An 18,057-nucleotide genomic window follows, 5' to 3' on the forward strand; every position below is an offset into this window, starting at 1 on the left:
TGGCAGAATTTATTTTGAAAATAAATGAAGGGTTAAGAAATAGTTACGGCATCCACAGGACGTAACTGATTTGTACCACGTTGTCAATGCCAACATTCAATATCTTGAGTGTGGTATAAGTAAATAGCGCTGTAGTTAATCCGCACATAATTTATAGAACGGTTACGCCAATCCTACATGCTACCGTGCCGATAAGGGAGTTGATGTGTAACAATGAAACCACTTTAAAACATGGAACAACATTTATTGTAGATTTCACGCTTTGCATCGAACTTGTAATATGCCTTCGCTTTGCTGATAAAGTATTTTGTTAGGCCTGACAGCCGTTTACATGTTCGGTTACAGGTAACCTTTTACACGCATCTGTAGTTGTTATCCGTCAAATATCTCCTAGCTCATGATCATATGAACACATGTGGAAACCATTATGTTTCTGCATTGATGAAAATGTAAACTATTTAAAACGCACGTTTTTAAATCTGTTTCATTCGATAGCGTCAAAGGACAAATTGCACCTCTTCGAACACGTATTCAATATTTCATGCCATTTTATATTTTTATCTACACATGACAGTGAATCAAAGCATGGTTATACAATCACAGACCATTGGCTACTTCTCATCTTTATAGGTTTTGAAGCTGAATGGTTTGTGATTTAAAACATAGCTGAACATGCTGGATCTACTTTATCTACTTATTAATTTACAAATGCACAGCATTGTCTGTACTCCTTTATCGGATGTGACTTATTAATTTACAAATGCACAGCATTGTCTGTACTCCTTTATCGGATGTGGTCGCTGTATCGAACACACAGTGTTCAATCACTTTCATTTATCTGATATGAAACGTTACTTTTTTCTCTAACGTTGTTTAATATTTAGAACACAAGTGGAACTTTCTCCATATATATGGAGCTAGGGGTCGTTAAGCACCAGAAATCAGTGTTATTTTGCCTTCAAATGGGGCAATTGACTACAGAATATATAGGAAATTTATTTAATGGACTCTGACCTCAAACAACACTAAACATTTATTTTATTTGTATGCAAGAGATCATTTCCATGATAATATAACCTATCAAGAATTCGTGACCTTAGATGTGTAAACGTTAGAGTTTGTTTTAAGTCATATCGTTTAGAAGACCAAACTTTTTTTCAGTAATGCATGCCTCGCTAATGGCTCTGTACCAAATGCGTGAAGTTAGCTGGATAGCCGGAGAGCCGGAACAAAAATTATCTTGACGAATATTGTTTTTGCTGAAACTATATATTTATTACCCGGCCATGAATATTTCCCTGCTTTACGAGTTTAACTTGTTCTGAATATTTCACGCCCGCCTACCATCCCATAAAGGTTTTTACTCTATGAGAACTTGTTAACTTATTTAAAACACTCGCTCAAATTTGTGCCCAGAACGACAAAGAAACAGTTTTCCAGCTTGGTCTTGTAATCACCCGAGTGAAATAGGCGTCACATCTAGAGTGTGGTATACGGGACACGCCCACTTACCGCCACATATAGGTCACCATTCAGGGAAAACTCGGTAACACCTTTAAAGCATTCGCATTTGGCACAAAATCGACACAAAATCGTTTTCTGGATGGGTCTTACTAGAATAAAGTAGGCGGAAAACATAACCTGAATAAATCATATGTACTTGAACGCTCAAACTTATGACTTCCAAATCACATGGACACTATAAATTGAAACAAAATAGAAAAAAACGTTATTTTTTTTCACTTTTGTGGGTTATTATAGACCCTTATCATACCAGATGCTTAACATTTATAAAAGCTTAACTAAGAATTATTCTCGGCTCTTCAATGTAACATGAGTGCGCTAACTCCCTTAACAGTTAATAAAGGAAAAAGAATAAACAACACCAAATGATAGTCAATATGTATTGCTCACTTGTCGTGCCATAAAATGTATATAATTAAACAATTTATTATTAAATAACCAGAAACATATAAATCCGCAATTCACAGATAACAAATATGTCCACAGAAATTACAACCAATGTAACTGTTAATACAACTGTGTAACTACAATTAACATGGTGTCTAATCATGATTAATATTAACTAACACATGCAAACAAACACTAAGCATAGCACAACACATGCAGATGAAGTTTAACAACAGTTATGTACCTTTAACAAGATCACAGTACACTGCAAAATTAAACTAGGGTTGGGAGGGTGCTCTTATTTCAAAAGACAACTGTCTGGCACGACAAACAAAGATCGAATGAATATTTTAGCGCGGAAATATTTGCACCAAAACTATCACAAAATAAAGCAACCAATCAGAATTGATACAATATTGATTACTACCGGAAGTGACTACCTGTAAACTATGACATATTCGAGGTCGAGGTAAATAAATAGTTTATAGTTAACATAAAACAATTAGTAGCTCTAAGTAATTCTTAAGAGCTCGTGAAAGCTTTAAGCAGGATCATTTGTAGCGTTTCAAATTATACCATTTTTTTTGAAAAGTACTTCAGACATACTTTAACAAGAAACATTTACTCAGACCACCCTTTCTCGTTGATTGAGACACATGCCGACACTGCATTGGTAATGAGGGGATCCAGAGAGTAGGGGAGAGGAGTGAAGAGGAGAGGAGGGGAGTGGAGATGAGGGAAGAGGTGGGGAGGGGAGGGGGAGATGGGGAGAGGAAGGGAGAGATAAGAGGGAGGGGCGAGATGAGGTGAGTAGGAGAGGTGGTGAGGGGAGGGGAGGAGGGGAGGGAAGAGGTGGGTAGGGGAGGGGATGAGAGGGGAGGAGAGAAGGAGAGATTATGGGAGAGGAGGGGAGATGTGGGCAGAGGTGGGGATAGGTGGGAAGAGAAGGGGGCAGAGGTGGGAAGCGTAGGGAAGAGAAGGGGGGAGAGGTTGGAAGAGGTGGGGGAGGAGGGGAGAGGAGATGAGGGAAAAGGAGGAGATTAGGGGAGATGGATCGAGAGGAGGGGAGAGGTGGAAGGGAAGGGGAGGGAGAGGTGAGGAGGGGAGAGGAGAAAAGAGGTGAGGAGAGGAGTGGAGAGGAGAGGAGTGGAAAGGAGGGGAGAGGTGGGGAGGGGAGGGGAGGGGAGGGAAGGGGAGATGTGGATAGGTGGGGAGGGTAGGGTAGGGGAGAGGAGAGGTGGGGAGAGGAGGGTTGAGCAGGGGAGAGGAAAAGAAAGAAAGTGAAAGGTCGGGAGGGGTGGGGAGTGGAGAGGAGTTAAGGGGAGGGGAGGGCAGGAGGGGAGGGGAGTGGAGAGGTGGAGAGGGGAAGGAAGTGGAGAGGTGGGGAGGGGGGAGGGAAGATGAGATGAGAGGACGGGGAGAAAGGAGAGGAGGGGGGATAGATGGGGACGGGAGGGAAGGAGAGAAGGGGAGATAAAGGGGTGTGTAGAGGTGGAGAGGTCGGGAAAGAGGTGAAAGGAGGGGAGGGAGAGGTGGGGAGGGGAGAGGAGAAAAGAGATGAGGTGAGGAGTGGAGAGGAGTGGACAGGAGGGGAGAGGTGGGGATAGGTGGGGAGGGGTGGGAAGGAGAGAAGGGGAGATAAAGGGGTGTATAGAGGTGGGGAGGTCTGGAAAGAGGGGAAAGGAGGTGAGGGTGAGGTGGGGAGTGGAGAAGAGAGGAGAAAAGAGGTGAGGAGAGGAGTGGACAGGAGGGAAGAGGTGGGGAGGGGAGGGGAGGGAAGGGGGCAGGGGATAGGTGGGGAGGGTAGGGTAGGGGAGGGCAGGAGGGGAGGGGAGTGGATAGGTGGGGAGGGGAAGGAAGTGGAGAGGTGGGGAGGGGAAGGAAGTGGAGAGGTGGGGAGGGGAGGGGAGGGCAGGGGAGGGCAGGAGGGGAGAGGAGAGGTGGGAAGAGGTGGGGATAGGAGAGAGAGAAGGGGAGATGTGTGGAGGGAATCGGAGGGGAGGGGAGGGGAGGAGAGGTGAGGGGAGGTGTGGAGAGATGAGGAGAGGAGGGGAGATAAGAGGTTGAGAGAATAGCGGAGAGGAAGCGAGAGGAGAGGAGGGGAGAGGTGGAGAGAGGAGAGGAGGTGAGAGGAGGGGATGCGAAGAGAGGAGATGAGCGGAGAGGTGTTGAGAGGTGGGGAGAGAAGGGCAGAGGTGTGGAGGGAATCTGAGGGGAGAGGAGAGGACGGGAGAGGTGGAGTGGAAGGAAGATATGGGGAAAGGAGGGCAAAAGAGGGGAGAGGTGGGAAGATGAGGGGAGAGGAGGGGAGAGGAAAGGTGGGTGGGTGAGGGTAGGGGAGAAGTGGGAAAGGGAGTTGAGAGGAGAAGAGGTAAGAGGAGAGGAGAGTTGAGGAGGGGAGAGGTTGAGGAGAGGAGAGGAGGTTAGAGGGGGCAGGAGGGGAGGGGAGGAGAGGAGCGGAGCGGAGTGGTGTGGAGATGTGGGGAGAGTAGATTAGAGGAGAGGAGATGAGAGGTAGGTAGAGGAGGGGAGAGGTGTAGAGGGAATCGGAGAGGAGAGGAGAGGACAAGAGGTGAGAGAAGGGAAGATATTGGGAGAGGAGGGGAGATGTGTGGAGGTTGGTGTGGAAAGCGACATCATGTAGGGGGCCTTTATGCTTTATCTAAATATTGGAAAACACTTTCATTTTCTCTATCATAGCCTTTTTGCGCGTTGAGGGTGGGGGGGGGGCTTATAACAGCTAATTACCAAAACAGAAACCATTGCATTTTCCCAAGTATTACCAGTATTGTGCGTGGGCGGGTGGAAGAAGCTTTTGGTTATACTATACTGTTGGTTTGGAAGATATGCCGTTGACGAGGTGTTTCTAAATGGGATGGGGAAGCCGTAGTGGGGTGGTGGGGTAGAGGTTATAAAAAAAGTCTCATATTCTTAAACTTATTACCGGAAAACGATTTCGTAATACCCTTATCAATTTGTTCTTACATTAGAGCGTGCACGTGGGAGAAGCAGACTAATGCTAGGGTTATTGTACTTTTCTTAAATTGCATATTAATTCTCGCTAAAAATTGAGAAATAAATAGAGGTTAAACCGACATCGTTGACGCTGTTCAGTTCTATGATGTAACTGTTTGATTGCTATGCCCATAGGCGGATCCAGGGGAGGGCGGACCCGGCGCGCGCTCCCCCTAAAAATTTCCAAGTATATGTATAAATTATTAATATCGTTCCATCATTGTAGATAGCTTTTAAGGTTATGATTTGCTCCACACAAATAAATATATCTCGATTTACCGTGGTTGTATCGAACATCTATTTGGGCACATTGGACTCTTACGAAACATAATTGGTCCGAGACGTTGTGGAACGCTCTTATCGATTAAATTATCTATTATGACGTATTCAGTAGAATGTATTAGCGTTTGGCTATCCTCCGTTTTTACGGCTATACGCAGGAAGTAAAACGCCGTTCAATCGGACACATGCGTAGTTTTGTAGTGAATATCGGACGGCTGAAATACATGCGGGGAATATCGGACACAACAGTTATTTTAATAAAATATGTTCTGGTTTTATTCGACATTGTGTTGAATGTATTAACCCTGAGAAGTCAGTGAAACTTCTTGCGAAATGCGAAATACTTCATGCTTTTTGCATAATGCTTAATGTTTTTTGCAAAACGCTTAATGCTTTATGCGAAATGCTTTTTGCGAATTGCTTAATGCGAAATTCTTTTTGCGAAATGCGAAAAGCTTCGATTCAATATTTTTTACCGTTGTTAGCATAAATTGAGCAGAATCATTTTGTATGAAATGAAAAAAGGAACACATTAATTTGAAAAATACTTTTATCTGCATGTAATAGAGGTGAAAAATAATACGTTTGTTGTGTCTATTCATTAGAATAACATATATAAACACACCAATACAATATAATATTCAGAAACGGTAAAGTAAAGAGGTGTCCTAGAGAAAATATGCCAGAAAGTCAGTTAGATTGCGAATAGCAAGATGTGCAACTCTGTATATTGCTGTAAACGCGTTAGGTTAGAAAGAGTATCGTTTCTTCCACCGTATAATAATATTTCTGTAGCAGTATCAGTAGCCTATGTCTTACATCCACTTCGCTGCCGGGAGCAGTTCGGTGCGTGCACAATATTTCGTCCGATTCAATTTGATTGTGTTATGCCATATGCGAAATGCTTTTTGGGAAATGATTTTTGTGCAAAATGCGAGATGCTAAATGCTTTTAAAATGCTTCATGCGAAATGCGAAGGAAATCCGTTATTCAGGAGGTGTTACTATATTTAGATATCACATAGCACGAGCTTCCGTAATTCCGTACCCGGCCATTCGATTGGTCGAAAATGAAACTATTGTTCTATATATAGCATTTGCATAACGCATTTCGCAAGAAGCATTGAGCCCAGGCGTTCCATAGTAAACAAATGCAATAGTTTAAGAGCTTGAGGCCGTCGCGAAGGCCTCCGACACCCTGAATTACCATGAAAACACATGTGGGCCTTAGCGGCCAACAGAAGTCAATTTCAGAAGTTACGCCCCCCCCCCCCCCACTGAGAAACCTTGAACCGCCACTGATGCCATTTATAAAGAATTTATGTTTTTCATTAAATATATTTCAATCATACCGAAACTTTAACCTATTCAATACAAATCTACGTTTAAGAAGTCAATCAATAAAAACCAGTCACGTGACTTATTACGTAGGCGAGAGATTAGCTGTTTATTTACCTTCCTTGTTGGTAGTGAAGGCCAGAGAGAGGACATCTATAATATTAAACCCTATATCAGGCAGGACTATGGCGTCAAAGTTTGAATCCTCCATTCAGAGGGGCTGTGATTTCATCCATGATTTTGCCTGTTCACCGTGCGAAGAAGATGGACTGAACACGGAAGCTCAACACTTCTGTAATCTGTGTACGAAATATTACTGCGACATTTGTGTTACAAAACATAATGGCTTATACAAGAGACACTCGGTACTCGACCGGAAGGACGTTAAGAAATGGGCAGCACCACCAGGGATGGTGGACGTCCTTGAGAGATGCGAGAGGCACCCCGGGGAGGCATTGAAGCTGGTCTGTGGTGACCATGACCAGCTGTGTTGCCATGTGTGCGTTGCCGTGGATCATAGGTGTGTTTCAAAGACGATTAAAGTTATAATTAAACTAACACAGTATTTAAACTGATCAAAAAATAGTCTAAGTATGCTTAACATTTTCTCCGGTTTAAACAATCATAACAAAATTGTATTTTACCTATGTTTATTATTAGACTATGCTTTATTTTTTAGTGGTCAACACTGACAACAAAGCCTAGCCTACTGACACATTTTTTGAACTCGTTGATTAAATAGCACTTGCGGATCGGGGAGGGGGGTGCAAACACACACCCTCCAAGAATTTTTTCTTTACACTTCAATATAGTTGAAATAATAAAATACCCCCAAATTGCACAATTTGAACTAAAATTGTCTTTTCTTTTATTATTATTCTTTTTTTTTTCTTTTTTTTTTTTTTTTTTTTGGGGGGGGGGGACCCCAAACTCCCTCACCCCTGCCAGCACTTCCAACAAAATATATTTCGGTTTTGAGTGAAATGGGCAATTAAAAAGGTTACGCCCCTAAGTAGCGCCCCATCTTACGTCGAATCCTGTTACCGCCCCTGTATACCATGATATATAGACTCGTTATTCGTGTCAGATCTTATATTATAAGACCTTTATTCGAATGGAGAAATATTGAGAAACACTTAAACTAAGTACTCCCTATTAACTCACGATGATTTGGGCAATATTTCTAGCTGTGCGGTTTGAGTAGATGAATATGTCGTGAACGTAAATAAAATGACGCTGTAAATAACATAATAATAAGTAATAATTATGTTCCAACGCATTCGGAACTCCTTGGCCATTTTCCATCAAAAACAATCTCGGATGTATATGGATGGTCTACAATGACAGAATTCTTAACATTAAAGTTATTTGCAAGTAGATCGCGTATTATTTTCAATTCAGAAGTTACACTTAATGACTTTACTGTTGGGAACCTTAATTGTCTTTGCAATAATACGCTTCACTGACAATCAATTATAAACTTAGCGATTCAAAATACACGCTTAACACAACGATTCATTTTTACTATTATTTTTTTACGATCTACTTCTACTGATGTACCGACATACATCCGAGGTTGTTTTCGATGGAAAATGGCCGAGGAGTTCCGAATGGTTCTAATGCTCTTCATTTTTTCTCAGATAGTCAAGGAACATAACTCTACACATGCTAGGAGTTATGAGACTTGACACACATACTGCCACTGTTGTTCGGCGACTTATGGTATACTGAATATTAACTCTATGCGACTTATGGTATACTGAATTTAAATTCTATGCGACTTATGGTATACTGAATTTAAACTTTATGCGACTTATGGTATACTATGCGACTTATTGTATACTGAATTTAAACTCTATGCGACTTATGTTATACTGAATATAAACTCTATGCGACTTATGGAATACTGAATTTAAACTCTATGCAACTTATGGTATACTGAATATAAACTCTATGCGACTTATGGTATACTGAATTTAAACTCTATGCGAATTATGGAATACTGAATTTAAACTCTATGCGACTTATGGTATACTGAATATAAACTATATCAGTATATGACGTTAAATGAATGAATTCGCAAAACATCGTCATAACAAGAAATCTTAAGTTATTTTTTAACCAAGAAATTTTATTATAAATACTAAGATTTAGACTATAAAGTAATTTATGTTATTAGCCTCCTAAAATTCCAATGCATGTACCATTTACGTTTCAATTTAGATATTAATCATTTGGTGTTTTTTAAACATCTGTTATGCTTTTATTATCCCCCGCCTATGAAATAGGGAGGGGGATATTGAAATGGCGTTGTCCGTCCGTCCTTCCGTCCGTCCGTCCTTCCGTCCGTCCGTCCGTCCGTCTTTCCTTCCGTCCGTCCTTCCTTCCTTCCTTCCGTCCGTCCGTCCGTCCGTCCGTCCGTCCGTCCGTCACCTGCGTTTTTAGTAACTAGCCGTTAAAATTTCATGAAACTTTAAATAAATATGAAGCACTATACTGGATACTGATGCCCGTCCAAAAAAAAATTCAATTGGTCAATTGTTCTTGGAGTTATTGCCCTTGATTTTTTGAAAAATGCACATTCACAGCCATTTCTCAGTCACTAGCTGGCAGAATTTCATGAAACTTAAAATAAATATAAATTACTATACTGGGATGATGCCTGTTCATTTTTTTTGGATTGGTCAATTGAACTTGGAGTTATTGCCCTTGATTTTTTGAAAAAACTCTCATTTACAGCCATTTCTCAGTAACTAGTTGGTTGAAATTCTTGAAACTTGAAATAAATATGAACCAACATACTGCGATGATGCCTGTTTATTTATGTTTTGGATTGTGTAATATCTATATGAGTTATTTGCCCTTGATTTATTAAAAGATCCATGTTTGCAGCCTTTTCTATGCAACTAGCTGGTAGAATTTCATGACACTTGGAATAAATAAGAACCAACATACTGTGATGATGCCTGTCTATTTTTCTATTGGATTGGTCAAGTTTCCTGTTTCGAGATTCGAGTTATTGCCCTTGATTTATTAAAAAAATCATTGTTTGCAGCCGTTTCTCAGTAACTAGCTGCTAGAATTTAATAAAACTTGAATGTTATATGAACCAACATCCTGCAATGAACTTCTTCGGTGAATTTCTACGGCTACATTTTTATCTCAACTATTGAGTATTATTTTGCAATGATTGATGTTTCCGAGTAAGCAGTTTCGGAAAAGACAGTTTTATTTAATCATCCCTCTGATTTATTTCGTTAAAAAAATATATCATAAAGTAGTTCCGGTCAATATTTTTTAATTTGGCGCGGAAAGGGATAAACCAATGTGCTTATCTTATTCTTTCTGAGATTTTTTTTTAATCTTCGAGCACAAACAAGCCATCAAGCACAAACAAGCCATCGTTGGCGGGGGACATTTTTTCACTGAAAATGCTTGTTTGTCTTGATTTGTCTATATTTTTTCCTTGTAATATGCCATATTTTATTGTGACCATATTAATCATTTTCTGACGCATGCTAAGATTTATCAAGAATCTGTTATTAATATGTTAACGACAATTAATAATTATGTCTGTCTGTCTGTCTAGACAGTTTGTCTGTCTGTCTGTCTGTCTGTCTGTCTGTCTGTCTGTCTGTCTGTCTGTCTGTCTGTCTGTCTGTCTGTCTGCCTGCCTGCCTAACCGCCCGCCCGCCCGCCCGACCGAGCCCGTCTGTGTGTGTGTCTGTCTGTCTGTCGGTGTTGATGTCTGTCTATGTATATGTGTTTGTCTGTCTGTGTGTCTGTCTGTCTGATTATTACAGAAAGTAATACATTAATATTGTTAGACTCTAATTGATATCATTTCAATCTATGATCAGCTTGATATTATCTTAATGTGTTATTTATGCTAAAAAAAATGGAACATCGATGTTTTAAAGCAGACATCAACAGGTTCTGGAAGACGACGACGAAGACGACAACAAAATATAAGTATTTAAATTTATGTGATTTTAGAATAATGTTATAAACAAGCCTCTTCATAAAACAAACATATGTGTTTCCTTCTTTAATTGCAGAAACTGTTCATCAATACAGCACATTCCAGACGTTGCAAAGGGCATACGCAAAGATCCCGAGTTTCGTCAACTACCTCAACGTGTAGCTGTTCTTAGGAAGCAGATAGAAGATATGATCAACGACAGAAAGAAAAATAGTGCCTCACTGAGGAAGACTCGAACAACCATTGTTGATGAAATCAAAGCAACTCGTAAAAAGATCAACGACATTCTTGACAAGATGGTGAAAACAACCGTTCATGATTTAGACCGTCTGGTTGCTGATCAGGAACTGTCCATTCAAAAAGATATGGAATCATGCACACAGATGGACGACGAATTAAAGAACATCATATATGACATACAAAGCAAAGACTCATCAGGCGAACCACCCCTATACATTGGGTTCAGAAAATGTGAAGAAATAATCAAACAAGCAAACGAACTACTGCAAAACATGTCAAGTGTTGTCAAATACGAAATAACCTTTCGTAAACATAATGAAATAGAAGATAACTTGTGCTCGGTGACGACCTTCGGAGAGTTAAATGATTCGAATGTTTTTTGTAAGCAACCACGTACATCGCTATTCCCCCGAGATCATGTATTTGCTACCAATGGTTACAAGAAGTACAACGTCAAGATTAGTTCAGACAAAGGTAAATGTGATATTCGAGGGATATGTGAGCTGCCTGGTGGAGAGATTATTATTACAGACTACAACAACATGACAGTGAAACTCCTGGACCAGGAGTACAGGGTTGTCAATCACTGTGATGTTCCCAAGTATCCATTTGACATGTGCCACATTGGCGGAAATGAGGTTGCCGTTTGTGTTAACAATAACGACAATAGATGCGAACTTCATGTCATTAACATTACAAAAGGAAAACTTGTGACTACGAGAAAATTAAGTTTATTCCATAGATGTTTCAGCGCAGCTCATCACGGGAACAACCTTTACATTTCATCAAACACCGCGCTGTACGTCTATACCATGACGGGGAAGCTGATAGAGAAGCTCTATGAGGACAAGTCGGTGATGAGAATTGCCATCAGTAACGACGGGAAGACTATCTACACCACAAACCTCTCAAAAAATCAACTTATCACCCTGGACAACCTCGGCAACAAGCTGGCCACATTCACTGATCCTGACTTGTTGGGATCTTGGGGAGTACACGTGACAACTGCTGGACACGTGTTCGTCTGCTGCTATAACTCCAACACAGTGCTGCAGGTTGACAAGGACGGGAAGACGAAGTTGGCCACACTGGCAAGAAGACAAGACGGAGTGTACACACCTCAAGCTGTGTTCTTCAGCAGCCGTACTTCCTCCATGGTTGTCGGAGGATGGAAAGACACGCTCCGCGTCATCAATGTTCGATAGATAAATAACAACCCTAGATCCACTTACAAGTGACAAAAAAGACAATTGTTAATTGAATATATATGTTATTGTTTTTTACTTTAACCGTGTAAGTAATAACACAGACCAAGATTGTTTACTATTAAACATAATTCATATTTGCTTAAACATACATGTACAATTATATCTGGCGTATACTATTTGCTTTTTTTTTACATAGCTATAATGTTTTTCTTTATCGTGCGCATGTTATTCAACTAAATGACTGTTTCCTTTATAATGTTATTTGCAATTTTTGCTTCAAAAATCTTAATTATAAGGGAGTTAACTCTTGTACTTCTAATCCCTTTCATTCCTTTTCGGTAATTCTACGCTTGATTACCTGTATTTGGCGCTCACATTCATTGTTAAAATTTAAGTCGCGGGGACGGTCGTCTAATATTTTTATCCATGTCGGATTCGGGAGCTCGGCCGAAAACTTCGCATTCGAAGAGGCCCTCGTCGCTGGACGAACAAATTTCGGAGTTGGAACGTGAGGAGAATATTTTAAAAAGGGACTTGGAATTGTTGAGCCCCAGACAGAAGCCTATTCCGCAGGACATTGAATATCTGAAGGAAGAAAGGGCTACCCTCCAACGTTTGGTTGGGGATCGTCGTAAATCTTCTGAGGCCAGGCGATTAAGGCGTGACATTGAAGAACTAAAAGGTCAACTTTCAGCGTTGGAAATTTCAGATACACGTGACCCCATCTCCCCATCCCGACCCATGTTTGGACATAGGGTTGCAGAAAATATTCAGCTGCTGCGTGCTTCAGAATCGCTCAACCGCAAGGTGGGTTCAAAAATGCCGCTTGAAGTTTTGAACATTGTGGAAGGTAATGTTAAACCAAAGAAAATTAAATCAGGAAAATTTTCGAAATGTACTGATATACAAGTTAAACGACCCCAATTGTGGCCTCATGCATTTGTACCTAGCCAGTTATGTAAACAGTCCGAGATCGAGTACAATGACTTATCCATGACTCAATTTATTGCGGGGTATTGTTCAATTTTAATCCATTTATTTCATGAAGGCTCGAGGATTTCTTTGGATGAAATAGACCGCAGGATTACACATTTACGATCTATGATGTGCTTTGCACATGTTTATCAATGGAAGTGCATTTTAAACATGCATCAAGAAATATTGCTGGACATTGAAAGAGGCAATCGTACATGGCAGGATAGTTTTGCAGACATTGAAAGCCTGAATCTGCTACTTGACCGGGGACCTGCCGTTCCCGCGACGCGCGCTTCCGGTCAGTCTGGTTTGTCACTTGGATCGTCGGGAAAGCGATCATGGTTCTGCTCCTTGTATCAGAAGGGTGAGTGCAAGAAATCTTCACCTCACGCAGCTCGTATTGGGTCGGATTTACGAACGGTAAAACATGTGTGTGCTATTTGCTACATGAAGGATCGTGAACTGCGGGAACACCCGGAATGTTCCAGTTGCTGTCCGCACAAGCAGGACTGACTAGATAACTTGTGTCTTACGTCTGAGTTTTCCAGTGCATTTTCGTCTGATTCGTCTATTAATCATTTGCTAGCGTCTGATGTTTACCATTCTGAGGTCTCTAGTTCGTCGCCGGACCCCGAGCCGAACGTTTTTCATCGTTTTAAGAAGTCGGCTGTAGTAAATATCATGGAAAACTCAGCAGTTGAAAACAGTGTATCCAAGACTTTTGACGTCTCTGATTCCGTTGATCGTTGTCCTGAATCGGAGGCTTCTACCTTGTGTGATGTCACGTCGTTCACATGTGATGCATAGGCATTAAAGATTGTGCAAATACATGACATAGTGTACAAATCAGGTGTGCCAAATTTTAAAGGTGCAAGGATTTCTTTAAAAACTGGTTGGAATATTGCTTATTTACGTGAAGTTTTATTTGAGTATGACGATTATGAAATATGTGATTTGCTTGAATACGGATTCCCTATTGGCTATTGCAAAACTGATCTACCGGTTTCTGACCCTATCAATCATAAAGGTGCGTTTCGTTTTTCTGATCACGTCGATAAACATATTGTCACGGAAATGCAGCACGGGGCTATGATAGGACCATTTAAGGAGAATCCATTGTGCTGTGATCTGTGCTTTTCTCCTCTTAATACTGTGGAGAAGGATGAACTTTCTAGAAGAGTTATTGTGGACTTAAGCTGGCCAGATTTGACATCTGTCAATAGTGGATTTTTTAAAGACTTTTATCTCGGCGAAGAGGTTACGTTAACGTACCCGACTGTGGATTCATTAGTTAACATTGTGCTAGATTGCGGATGCGGTGCTCTTATGTTCAAGTCAGACTTATCTCGTGCATATAGGCAAATATTTGTTGACCCTGGAGATATTCATTTTCTAGCAGTACATTGGCGTGATAAGATATATATATTGACTGTGCATTACCTTCTGGATTGTGTTCGGCAGCGTATATTTGCCAACCTGTAACCAACATGATACGTTACATCTTGACGTTACAGCAAGTCACTACGGTCAACTATCTGGACGATTTCGGTGGCGCTGATACTCCTAAACGTGCCGCTCGGTCATTTGCTGTTTTGTCCGAGACATTGGAACGCGTCGGCGCCCAGGAGAACATCAAGAAGGCATGTTTCCCTTCGACAATCATGGTATTTCTTGGAATCCGATTCTGAGCTCATGGAGCTTCGCATCACCAAGGAAAGGTTATACGAGATCCGCAACCTACTTCCGGTTTGGATGCATCTGAAATACGCCTCCAAGTGCCAACTGCAATCTTTGTTAGGGAAATTGCAATTCGTCGGTAAATGTGTTAAGCCTAGTCGTGTGTTTATTTCACGCATACTTATGCTTTTACGTGGTCTCAACTTGAAAACTCCTAAAGTGAGATTAAATTCGGAATTCAGAAAGGATATAGTGTGGTGGATAAATTTCATGGAAATATACAATGGTGTTTCTATGATAAAAACCGAAGACTGGTCTGATCCTGATGTTGTGTTTGCAAGTGAAGCGTGTTTGTCCGGATGTGGTGTCTTCAAGAGAGCGGAGAGTATTTTCATAGCATGTTCCCTGAATTCATGTTAAAGATGTGCTCTAACATAGCCCAGTTCGAAATGTACTGCATAGTTGTTGCGTTAAAATTGTGGTCGAGTAAATTGATGGGTAGAAAGATTTCTATCTTTTGTGATAATGAAGCAGTGTGTTGTGTGTTGAATTCTGGTAAAACCAAAGATCCAGTGTTACTTCAATGTTTGCGAGAGGTGGCTTTCCTCGCTTGTACTCGCGAGTTCGAAATTCGTGCCATTCACCTGACTTCTGCGGACAACAGACTCGCGGATCTACTAAGCCGTTGGCACATTGATGCACACTATAAGGCTCAGTTTCTTAAAGAAACTTCCACATTGAATACAACGGATATTAACGTGAATGAATCATTGTTCATATTTGAGAATAGATGGTGATGCGTGTATTGCATCTATAGACTTTATTCACTTGTACTGGTGTATGAGGCAACTGTTGATTTTAGTTTGTTTACATTATCAGTATTGCTTATTTCTATTTGAAATATTGTATTTGTCAAATATAGCTACATTACATTTGATAGACTTAATACATTTCTCGTTTCTAGTTTTATGCATTTAGTTATTTAATTTGTTTGTTTTTTGTTCCGTGTGAATCCCAAAACGTTTCTTTAATAGTATTTTTTTTTGTCATTATCAGATGTTGCTGACGAAGATACAAGTGGCCTTTGTTGTCTCCGTCGTCAGTTAAAAGTTACTCAGAATTCAGCTTTTGCTATTGGATCTTACAAAAATCTTAAAACGCAAATTCGTTCCTTTTTATTGTTTTGTGAATATTATGACCAAAATGACTGTCCTGTATCTGTAGAAACATTGTGCTTGTACGCTCAGTTTTTAAGTAGAAGTATGAAGTCTGTACAATCTATCAAAAATTATATTAATGGTGTACGTTTATATCACATTTTCAGGGGATTTGTATCTCCCGATATTTCTAATATTTCTTTACAGATGACTTTTAGAGGTCTAGCTAAGCTTTTGTTTCATTCTCCGCATCAGGCACCTCCGATTACGCCTGATATATTGTTAAAAATCAGAGACGTTATTGATATAGAAATTCCTTTTTACGCCACAGTTTGGTGTGTTCTTTTATTTGCTTTTTATATGATGTGTAGAAAATCGAGTATTGTGCCCCCTACAAAATTGTCTTTTGATGGCACTAAATATTTATGTCGCAATGATGTGACCTTGTCCGATTTTGGTATTTTTGTTAGCCTTAAATACGCCAAGACAAATCAATTTGGAGACAAGAATTTTGTTTTACCGATTTATAAGAATGACAAATCTCCGCTATGTCCAGTTGCCGCTGATAGTAATATGTGTAATCTAAATCCAGCAAACTCTTTAGATCCTTTGTTTTGTGTCGAAGAGTCTCATTCTTTAGTTCCGCTTGACGCAAGCAAGCTTGACAGAACTTTTAAACGCATCATGAAACTCACTTCGGTGTGTGGATCCTCTGAGTATACCTTACATTCTTTTAGAAGAGGAGGTGCTTCTTTTTACTTTAAGTGTGGAGTTCCTGGTGAACTTGTTCAATTATTTGGCAACTGGAAGTCGGACTGCTATTTACGTTATTTACGTTTTTCTGACGAATCTTTGATTCAGGCCGCTAGACATGTAGCTCTGTCAATTTAATTATTTATTTTTTTGGCCGAGTTTTTTGTTTTGGGTGATTTGGCTGCTATTGTTCTGTATCATATGTGTGAAATAATTATGCAGCCTTTTTTCGGCCAAATAAAATATGTTTTCATATCATGTGTTTTAAATATTCCCGACATAATTTGCAATTTTTGTTTCAAAAATCTTAATTATAAGGGAGTTAACTCTTGTACCTCTAATCCCTTTCATTCCTTTTCGGTAATTCTACGCTTGATTACCTGTATTTGGCGCTCACATTCATTGTTAAAATTTAAGTCGCGGGGACGGTCGTCTAATATTTTTAAAAGGCTTTATAATGTTATTCACATATATTCTTTATGTTGTGTGTATGTATATGTATGAGCTACTCTTAATTTAATGTTGAAATAAATATATATTATACTGTCCGTTTTGTCCATGTACTTTTAAAGCTGCACTCTCACAGATATACCGTTTTTACAACTTTTTATATTTTTTGTCTTGGAAAGATAAACATTTTGCGTAAATATCTGCAAACCAATGATGAAAGATTGCTGACAAAAGATCAGATCGCAGATTTTCATATTTCCGTTCGAAAATAATGTTTTATGGCTTAAACCGTTACTAACGGTTTAAGAAAAATGCATAGAATATCAATTTTTGAAATTAGATATAAAAATATGTGATTTATTTTTTGTCAGCAGTCTTATATAACTGGTGTCCATGCATTTTTGCAAAAATTTGCTCGTTCCAAGATAAAAAATAAAAAAAGTTGTCAAAACGTTCAATCTGTGAAAATGCAGCTTAAAGAGGATTTGATAGTTTTACTACAACTACAAGAGAGCCAGTTATATGTTAACTATTTGCACTTGATACCTAGATGAACCTAGGTGGAAGAATCATGCAGAGATGCTATAAAGTTAAAACAAAAAGAACAAATACCTTGGTAATAATTGGTTTTGTTTTCAATTAAAGGCACACAATAAAGATCGATTCGAAAAACATTTTTATATCAAATTCAGAATTACAATATATGTTGAACACATTAGACATTATGATCATTACATGAACAAACATCATGCGATACGTGTTTAGTTACAAAAATACCATTTATTAAAAAAAGAAATAGCTACGTGGCCATTAAAAATCGCGAAAACGTCGCTAATAATTTGTACATAAATCATGTATTTTGTTTGTTTGAATAATCAAAGTCAAATAAATTAAACATAATAATGCATTTATAAAAATAATTTTGCATCAACGTGTACGGGTCGGTATATCCATCCCGTACATTTTTCGTGTACAGGTTCGGTATATCCATCCCGTAAGTGTTGCCTGTACAGGGTCGGTATATCCATCCCGTAAGTGTTGCGTGTACAGGGTCGGTATATCCATCCCGT

The 18,057-nt window shown here is 39.7% G+C and overlaps 2 protein-coding genes across 2 annotated transcripts; one reads left to right on the top strand and one right to left on the bottom strand.

Moving 5' to 3' along the window:
- Positions 1-3,226: 3,226 nt before the first annotated feature.
- Positions 3,227-6,698, bottom strand: LOC128216205 (uncharacterized). The gene is made up of 2 exons (XM_052922775.1): positions 6,663-6,698; positions 3,227-4,573 (listed from the first exon to the last, which is right to left on the bottom strand). Exons 1-2 carry the CDS (start codon positions 6,696-6,698, stop codon positions 3,227-3,229), a joined length of 1,383 nt encoding a protein of 460 aa, XP_052778735.1.
- LOC128216897 (uncharacterized) lies at positions 6,685-17,080 on the top strand. The gene is made up of 2 exons (XM_052923599.1): positions 6,685-7,065; positions 10,604-17,080. Exons 1-2 carry the CDS (start codon positions 6,731-6,733, stop codon positions 11,970-11,972), a joined length of 1,704 nt encoding a protein of 567 aa, XP_052779559.1. The 5' UTR covers positions 6,685-6,730; the 3' UTR covers positions 11,973-17,080.
- The last annotated feature ends 977 nt before the right edge of the window (positions 17,081-18,057 follow it).

The sequence above is a fragment of the Mya arenaria genome, chromosome 14 (assembly GCF_026914265.1).
Source record: "Mya arenaria isolate MELC-2E11 chromosome 14, ASM2691426v1".
Classification (NCBI taxonomy): Eukaryota; Metazoa; Mollusca; class Bivalvia; order Myida; family Myidae; genus Mya; species Mya arenaria.

What these genes read in the sequence shown, in the direction of transcription:
- LOC128216897 (XM_052923599.1), top strand. Translation starts at nt 6,731, where the DNA reads ATGGCGTCAAAGTTTGAATCCTCCATTCAGAGGGGCTGTGATTTCATC. An exon ending in TGCGTTGCCGTGGATCATAG is followed by an intron (nt 7,066 to 10,603) that starts GTGTGTTTCAAA and finishes CTTTAATTGCAG; the next exon opens with AAACTGTTCATCAATACAGC.
- LOC128216205 (XM_052922775.1), bottom strand. Translation starts at nt 6,698, where the DNA reads ATGTCCTCTCTCTGGCCTTCACTACCAACAAGGAAG. An exon ending in CTTCACTACCAACAAGGAAG is followed by an intron (nt 4,574 to 6,662) that starts GTAAATAAACAG and finishes TCCAATATTTAG; the next exon opens with ATAAAGCATAAAGGCCCCCT.